Here is a 9,959-nt window from a genome sequence, read left to right on the forward strand (position 1 = left end):
TATGTATTATTATTTGTCTCTCACTTCCAATGTACCAATTCAACTTATTACTAATAAGTATGTACCTATATGTATATGAATGTATGCAAAAACAAAATACTAAATATATTGCATTTTTAAGAACAACAACAACATACTTGTTACAAGAATTGAAGTGAGAAACATATAATAAAAACTAACGGGTCATTACCAAAATAAGTTACAGTGGTTAGTATGAACAAAAATGCTAACAAATTACAGTGACAACAGTGAGACAAAAATATGAACAAATTTAATACAATAAAAAATGGAAAATAAAACAAATGAATCAAATGAATAATAACTATAAATAATAACAATACAGATTATTAGTAAATATGATACGGTGACCTAACATTCCGGCCCCATTGAAAGGACACTTTCAAGAAAATAGTAAAGCCAGTCTGTGGATAGGGCGACGTATAATTCCCTTTGTTGTTTTGATGTCGACAACTCTAACTCGATCATCTCTACCACGAACAATATTGATGATTTTACCCATGAGCCAACGCTGCGGTGGTAAATTATCTTCTTTAATGATTACTAGGGAGCCAGTACAAATATTTGAGTTGGTGCTAGTCCATTTATTGCGGGTCTGGAGCTCGTTTATGTAGTCGTGGGACCACTTCTTCCAAAAATGTTGTTTTATGGCGCTTATTCGGGCCCAATACTCAAGTTTATTGATTTCAATTGGAGGGACATCACGTTCTGGCAAACTGCGTAAGGGAGCGCCTACCAGGAAATGGCCTGGTGTAAGGGCTTCAAAGTCACTGGGATCGGATGATAGGGGCGAAATAGGCCTCGAATTTAGAATTGCTTCTATATCAATCATTGCAGTTGCAAGTTCCTCATATGTGAGCCTTGTGTTATCGAGGGTCCTGGTTAGGTGTCCCTTGGCCGATTTGACGGCCGCCTCCCACAATCCGCCAAAATGTGGTGCCCTGGGGGGAATAAAGCGAAAATTAATAAATTGATTTGAGCAATAATTTATTATAAAATTGGAATTTTTAGGATCAAAAAGGAACGATTTTAGTTGAGCCAACTTAGAGTTTGCACCAACAAAATTGGTGGCATTGTCACAGAATATATCTGTGGGTAGACCTCTTCGTCCAATCATCCTTTTAAGAGCAGCAATAAAGGCATCTGTTGATAAGTCTGATACAACTTCTAGATGGACTGCTTTAGTTGCGAGACAAACAAAAACAGCAATATATGTCTTGTATGGTACCTTCCCTCTAATTCTTAGGTAAGTGTTTACTGGACCACAAAAATCAACAGCACATCTGGCGAAAGGCCTTGAAGGGTTAAGTCGTTCTACGGGCAAATTGCCCATCATTTGTTGAAGCAACCTTGGGCGATAACGAATGCATTGTGGGCACGAATTAACGATACGACGACATAGGTTTCTTGAATTGATGATCCAAAATCTCTGGCGGATTAACGACATTAAAGCCTTGGGTCCTGCGTGGTAATTGCTGATGTGTAGATGACGCACGTAACAGTCGACGAAATGATTTTTGCTGGGCAAGATTATAGGGTGCTTTTGACCTTCAGAAATTGCTGCGAATTCCAAGCGACCACCGACTTTGAGCAAGTTGAATCCATTTGATGAATCGATGAAGGGATTGAGACACTTTAGTGCACCTTGAGGATCGTTTTTCTTCAGAGCTCGTTGTATATCATCTTGAAAATGATGTTGCTGTAGATTAAAAACTATTCTGAGCAAGGCGTTTTCTAATTCTTGGGGCTGTAAAGAATCAGAATGGAAAATATTAGTTTTTGTTTTTTGAGAAAAACGGAGCATCCACGCAACAATACGAATAATTTTTAAATATGAGCTATAATTTTCAACCGAATCCAGAATGTAATTAGATGTTGCTTCCATGGAGAGTACAGTTTTGCGTTTTTCTCTGTCGATATCTTGTTGATTTTCTATGGATAGTTGATCTATTTTATTAGGAGGCCATTTTCTAGCATCGAGTGTGAGAAATGCTGGTCCATTGAACCAGATAGATGAAGCGAGTTCTTCTACAGTTGAACCACGAGACACGATATCAGCAGGATTAAAATGCGTTGGAACATGTCGCCAAATACAGCCAGTAGTTAGATCCTGAATTTCCGATACTCTGTTGCCAACAAAAACGGATAACGTAGAAGAATGTTGCTTTAACCAGTGAAGAACTATTTGAGAATCTGTCCATAGAAATACTTCAAGATTTGGTATTGCGAAAAGATTTTTGACTTTAGAGTATAATTTAGCCAAAAGTTGTGCGCCACATAGTTCAAGTTTTGGCAATGATTTTCTTTTCGTCGGGGCAACTCTAGATTTGGCAGTAAAAAGACGAACAGAGACATTTCCTGAATAAGTTTTAACACGAAAGTAGAAACAGCATCCATAAGCGCGAATTGATGAGTCACAAAAGCCATGAAGTTGAACTGATTGAGATTCAGCAGCGAGACAAAAACGAGGGATTTCAAGGGAATTTAACGTTTTGAGATCAGAAACAAAATATTCCCAAGCCAAATGTAGTTCTTGAGGGATAGATTCATCCCAGCCAATTTTGAGAATCCACAATTCTTGCATGATGATTTTGGATTTTATAATAAGCGGAGCTAAGAGTCCTAAGGGATCGAAAAGTGATGACGAGAGCGACAAAATTGTTCTTTTGGTGATTTTTCCATCAATTTGAACTTTAGGTGTAAACGAAAATAGAAATACATCTTTTTGTTGATCCCAAGTAATACCAAGAGCATTGGTCACAGCTAATTCATCAATATTTAGATCTTTTATAGTTTTGTCGTCTTGAAAACTTCTATGATTTGAGTGCCATTTGTCCAATTGAAACGAACCACGAATTAGAATTTCATTCACCTCTGTCTTAATTTTAGTCAATTCTTCTATTGAATCTGCACCACCGATAAAATCATCAACATAAAATGATGACTTTATAGTTTTTGCACCAAGTTCGAATTGGTCCATGTACTGGTCTGCGAGATAGTGAAGACTTTTAATGGCTAGGTAGGGAGCAGCAGACATTCCATAGGTAACTGTATTCAACTGATAAGTGCGAATTTCTTCTTCTTCAGAATTTCTCCACAAAATGTACTGGAATTTTCTATGGGAAGAGTCAATAAGCACTTGCCGATACATTTTTACTATATCAGCTGTAATAACGAAACGATGAAGACGAAAACGAAGTAAAATTTTGTACAGCTCATCTTGAATCGTTGGACCAACCATAAGAATGTCATTGAGAGACCTTTGAGATGATGACGGACAGGACGCATCGAAGACCACCCTTAATTTTGTTGAAGTACTATTAGGTTTGAAAACACAATGGTGAGGGATGAAATAATGAGGCACATCTAAGCGGGGACTACGAACAAGACTCATATGTCCACAATCTTCATACTCCTTCATAAAACTCACATATTGTGATTTGAGATTGCTGTCACGAGCAAATCGTCTCTCTTGAGATGCAAATCTTTTAAGAGCCATATTTCGCGAGAGACCTAAAGTGTCAGCGGATTCTTTGAAGGGTAATTTAACAACAATTCTACCGGAAGATTCACGATGGACAGTATTATTGAAAAACGATTCACAATCAGCTTGTTCTGGAGTCAAAGTATTTGAGCCAGATGGAATTTCTTCGATTTCCCACAATCGTTGTAATTTTAAATCAACTTCCTCTTCTATCGAGAGCATACAAGAAGAACCAGTATCGTTCGATTGGTTTGATAAATAACGACCAGCTACAATCCATCCAAATAGAGTTTTATGTAATTTTGGCAAATTCGGACCAAGTTTAATTTGACCAACTGACAAAATATCAAAGAAAGTTTCTGTACCAATAAGCAAGTCAATTCGTTTTGATTTGAAAAAGTTTTCATCTGCAAGCTGAGTATTTGGGGGCAAATTCCAGGTTGAGACGTCTAATTCAGCATCAGGTTGATAAGAAATATGAGGTGTGACACAAAATGAAAGGGACACTTCAAAATCAGTAACTCGAGATTTCACATTTGTTGACGACCTATATTTCGTTTTACTATGAGTATTACCAATGCTAGCGACTTCTGTAGTTTGTTTTCTACGAGGCAAGTGCAATTTTTGAGAAAATTCATCCGTAATGAAATTCAATTGAGAGCAAGAATCCAACAAAGCACGTCCGAATTGATAGTGACCTGTAGCGTCACGAACTAGAACCATGGCAGTAGCAAGAAGCACCTGTTCCGGTGAGGATTTTTCCATATGAGTATGGACCGAGGCATGAGAGTCATTCAAGGCAGCACGAGAAGTAGATGGTTCAGCAGTCGGGGACGAGGGCCTAGAAGCTGACTGAGACCGATGAAGCAAACTGTGATGCAAGCGAGAACAAGATTTGCACTTGAATGTAGAGGAACAGCTGTTAACTTGATGCCCTTTTGACAAACAATTAAGACAAAGCCCTAGTCGTTTGACATTTTCAAAACGTTGACCGACATCCATATCTTTGAAGCGAGGGCAACGAGTAATTGTGTGGTCAGTTTTTGTGCAAAGAACACAAATACGTTTCGAAACCGAAAAAGAATAGCCAGTTTTTGAGCTTTTATATTTGGACTTACCAGATTGATGATTGTCAGGCTTACGGTGGGCCACATTTGTATGGCTGGTGTCAACCGATTCCAAAAATTGGCAATGCCTTTCAAGAACCTTGGAGCAATCATCCCATGATGGCAGTTCAGTGAAATCCAAAGAGTCTTTCCATTTTCTTTTTGTCTCATCATCAACCTTTTCCAAAACTATGTAGATCAGCATCGAATTAGCAATGTCACTATCTGAGCCTAGAGACAAAAGGGAGCTATAAAGAGCAGAAACATTATCAACGAGACTTCGTAATTGTGCGCAATTGTATTTGGACATGGCTGGAAGTTCAAATAGAGTGGTAATATTTTCCATAAAAATCAGTGAGCTATTGTCGTAACGCGTTTTCAGCCTTTCTAGAGCCTTGGGGTAATTTTCATTCGTAATCTGGAAAGCCTTGACCGTTTCCAATGCTTGGCCTTGGAGGCAGTTCAGCAAATGGTTAAATTTTTCGATATTCGATAGGCCAAACTCACGATCGATAACTTGGTTGAACGACGTTATAAAATTTTTGTACTCACTGTACTTACCACTAAATGTGGGCAATTTGAGCTGAGGCAATTTATTGTTGTTAACAGGAAAACAAATTGTAGAGTCGGACATGGTTGTATTGTGGACATCCTCACCAAGTTGCGCTTGAATATTCATCTTCGCTGCGATGTACAAGTCTTCAATTTCGGGCCTACCATTGTCATCAGGATCATATTTCTCAATTTGGGTTTGATACGTCAGTATCTGCTTGAAATATGACTCCAAAATCCCCAAACGGCACTTCAACTCGGCTGACGAAAGTGTCTTACCTTCACCCCTTCCATTGGCTTCAACTTGGTTTTTGATGCGGGTTATACTTTTCTTAGTATTAGCCCGTTGCTGCTTAACTTCTTCCAAAGTCATCTCGAAAACTTCACAAAGTTGGGTTAGGAGAGCCAAAAAATTTCCAAAAAGAATTCACAAAATGGAGACACAATTTGTTAGCACTGTAACCGACGACAATAATTTACGCCAAAAAATGATTATATACAAGCCTTATATATTTATTTTATATATGTACCGCAATATTGCGAGCGACAAAAATTTTGATGTACAGAAAATATTACACTATATACTGGAACCAAATAAATCACGCACTGTTTATGTATTTTTGTATATAACGATAAGCGGCAAAAATTAAAGTCACTGTTTTTTATTTATTTTTCCACAAAAACTGTTTTTATGTACCGAGCCAACAAATTTTATATTTGGTTAGATTAAATCTCAATTAATGCAACTGTAATATGTTTATGCTTTAACAAAAATTTATTTTTAAAGAGCTCACAAAAATATTTTTAATTTATATGTTTGTTCAATTTATGCCACAACAATTTGTTCCAAAATGTTTTTAAATACACTGTCTCTTTATTTTTCACAAAAGTTTTTATTTTAATAAAATTGTTTTTTATTTTTAGTTTGTACCACAAAGTTTCTTTTTTAACAAAATTGTTTTTTTTTTTTCTTTTTTGTTTGTTTAACAACGAACAATCCACTCACGCACGACCTGTACACTTGTAGATTTAAGATGTACTTCAACGAACAAATTGGAATGTACCACGGACCGGCAGGACGACAAATTTAGCAAAAGTTTGGATAAATATCGTTGCCCACGTTGGGCGCCAAAATGTACGATGAAGAGCTTTTTCTTCACCGGCAACGATATAGAGCAATTCTGTATATTTCGAATTGTTGTCTATATGTTGCTGAAAAGGTTTGTTGGGCAGTGATATAAACCGAAACTAAAAGAAATTGCGACCGTGGTACCGACAAAATAAAAGAGGAGATGATTCTTGCTTGAATTCAACTATGACAATGTTTTCTTTATTTAAAATTAAAGTTCTTAAGCCTAACAATTGATCATGTAAATAAGGGCTACACTGTTGTTGTTGTATGTATTATTATTTGTCTCTCACTTCCAATGTACCAATTCAACTTATTACTAATAAGTATGTACCTATATGTATATGAATGTATGCAAAAACAAAATACTAAATATATTGCATTTTTAAGAACAACAACAACATACTTGTTACAAGAATTGAAGTGAGAAACATATAATAAAAACTAACGGGTCATTACCAAAATAAGTTACAGTGGTTAGTATGAACAAAAATGCTAACAAATTACAGTGACAACAGTGAGACAAAAATATGAACAAATTTAATACAATAAAAAATGGAAAATAAAACAAATGAATCAAATGAATAATAACTATAAATAATAACAATACAGATTATTAGTAAATATGATACGGTGACCTAACAGTAAGTAAATTAAATTATGTACATAAGTATATAGAAAAAATAACTAAAATCAATACATCGTATTTAAAGAAATTAATAAAACAAAATAATTAGTACTCATACAAAATATTACATGTCAGTAAATATATTTCTATTATTTATAGCTTGTATATATATATCAGTCATCACTTTCAATCAATTCTTCATCACAGTCTTCCACAGCTAATCGTATCTTCTTGGTAGGCGACATATCACTTTCTTCACTAGATAATATTTAATGCGTTTCTGGTTCAATAGTTGTGAAGATTTGGAAATATAATTTGTAATTAAAACTTGTGTAGATTTATTGTTTAAGTCCTTATAAACCTCGCGATATTGGGCTAAGCCATGTGAAATGTATCGCTGGAATGCGAGGTCTCTTTCAATAATTTTCATTTTTTAAAAAATGAGATCCCAATTTTCGGCCTAATTCAATCCCTTCACTTATATTTTTTGTTGTCAGTGCTACTGATTCCGTAACTTCTTCATCGGAATAGTTGTTGTTTGTTTCGTTGACCATATTTACTAAATCTTCAACATCTAATTCTTTTTATACCCTTCACCATGAGTGGCAAGGGTATATATAAGTTTGTCATTCCGTTTGTAATTTCCACATTTTTCATTTGCGACCCCATAAAGTATATATATTCTGGATCGTTATAGATAGCGGAATCGATATAGCCATGTCCGTCTGTCCGTCTGTGTGTTGAAATCAACTTTCCGAAGCCCCCAAATAACATACATACATGATTCATATATCAATATCTCCGGAATTCTTCCGGCTCGGTTGCTATTTAAAATCGAGAAAATCGGTCCACAAATGGCTGAGATATAAGGAAAAAACCAGGACAACCTCGATTTTTTACCTATTTTTGACCTATATCTGGATTACTAAGTTATTAATATAGACAATATGGATATCTAATGATAGATATTTCAGAGACCTTTGCATCGACATATATAAGACCATAGTAAGTTGGACCTGGGCTGAGATATAACCAAAAAAAACCAAAACACAATGTAATTTGTTATTGCTTTCTATGACGTCATGCAAATATATGTATAATAACAAACAAATCTTTATTTGTATGTATGTGTTTTTTTTGTCAATCTTCAACAATGCGAATTTATATACCAGGTGGTGTCGATTATACAACAAGTACAACATTTACAAAAACCACTTGCAATTTTCTTTTGTTTATGTGGTTTAAGCTGTCAAAGTTGGCCTGTTGTTTTTGTTACATTTACGTTTGTTGTAGCATTCGCCGCAACAATCACAGGATATTTGACAGCTCAAACATCCAAACAACATTATCAACACCACCTGGTATATAAATTCGCCTTGAGAGAGAGCTTTTTATAATGTGTTCTCAAAAGAGCAACTCTCTCACGCGTACACAGAACCAGTGTTGCTATATATTTTTTGAAGAAAACTTTTTATTTCTAAGTACATACTAAAATTACAAAACCCAATTCATACATATATGTAATCAAACTGAGATAATTTATGTGAATTTAGTGCTGGAGACACTTTCAATATATTCAAATCAATCTCCCCATTTAGTGAATGAATTTGGGGACTATCATTTTGAAATCATGGGTTCAACTTATTGATATCAATTTTCCAAAAAAACTTTTTTTTTTTAAAATAAAACTTTTTGCGTCTCAAAAACCTTACTAAAAAGGGAAAACTTGACATATGGTAACACTGCACAGAACACATATTGTACAAAAACAACAACCACGTTGTTTGAGCACGTTGCTTTTGCGCTTATTTCATTTTTGTTGTTGTTTGTTGCTATTGTCAACAAATAATTGAGCAACGCAACCAAATGTACAAAAACAACAGGTACTTTGTTTTTGTTAAAAGATAGTCGTACTGTCAAAGTTGCCTGTTGTTGTTTTTGCTTTTGGGTTTGTTGTATTTTTCGCCACAACAATCACAAGTGAATTGACATTTCACTTGTCTAAACAATTCCCCTTGACTCCCATATTGTTATTCTATTTTTTTAGCCGTTATTAAACATGAAAGTAAATAACAAACATTTCAGAAAAAGCTTTTTGTTCGATTGTTGTGTTTAATTCTTTTAATACCCTTCATCATAAGTGGCAAGGCTATATACATATGTATATGTAAGTTTGTCATTCCATTTGCAATTTCTATAAAATTTTATGAAATTTCAACAGATTATGTAAACGATTCTATATTGGATTTGCTGTTACGGTTCCATATGTGTTCTCCTATTTTAAGATTTACTTTTAATCTTATATACAGGGATGGAAAATTATATTTTTGTTCCGTATTAAAATAGTATTAAAAAATTATTTTCTTCATCACCAGAGTACTTAAAATTTTAATATTACTGTAGCTTTATGTTGTAAACAGTCGTCTGTTATCACAAAATTGTCTATAGAAAGTGCTGTTGAATACGAGATTTTCTATAGAAAATGCTGTTATAATAGACAAGATTTTTAAAGAAAATGCTGTTTTTCATACGATTTTCTATAGAAAATACTGTTATACACAACATGTCCAAAAAATATAGTTATAGACAAGATTTTCTATAGAAAATTATTTTATTTTCTATAGAAAAATGTTACACTCAAGATTTTCAACAGAAAATATAGTTATACTTAAGATTTTCTACAGTAAATATTGTTATACACAAGATTGTTTATAGAAAATATTGTTCTGTGCAAGATTTTCTATAGAAAATATTGTCATACACAAGATTTTCTATAGAAAATATTGTTCTACACAAGACTTTCTATAGAAAATATTGTTCTACACAAGACGTTCTATAGAAAATGTTGTTCTACACAAGATTTTCTATAGAAAATGTTGTTCTACACAAGATTTTCTATAGAAAATGTTGTTCTACACAAGATTTTCTATAGAAAATGTTGTTCTACACAAGATTTTCTATAGAAAATGTTGTTCTACACAAGATTTTCTACAGAAAATGTTGTTCTACAGAAATATTGTTATAGACAAGATTTTCTATAGA

The 9,959-nt window shown here is 34.3% G+C and overlaps 1 protein-coding gene across 1 annotated transcript; it reads right to left on the reverse strand.

The window, feature by feature from the left end:
• Window positions 1-400: 400 nt before the first annotated feature.
• LOC135955642 (uncharacterized) lies at window positions 401-5,533 on the reverse strand. The gene has a single exon (XM_065506002.1). It carries the CDS (start codon window positions 5,531-5,533, stop codon window positions 401-403), a length of 5,133 nt encoding a protein of 1,710 aa, XP_065362074.1.
• Between the last annotated feature and the right edge of the window lie 4,426 nt (window positions 5,534-9,959).

The sequence above is a fragment of the Calliphora vicina genome, chromosome 3, assembly GCF_958450345.1.
Source record: "Calliphora vicina chromosome 3, idCalVici1.1, whole genome shotgun sequence".
NCBI classification, from domain to species: Eukaryota; Metazoa; Arthropoda; class Insecta; order Diptera; family Calliphoridae; genus Calliphora; species Calliphora vicina.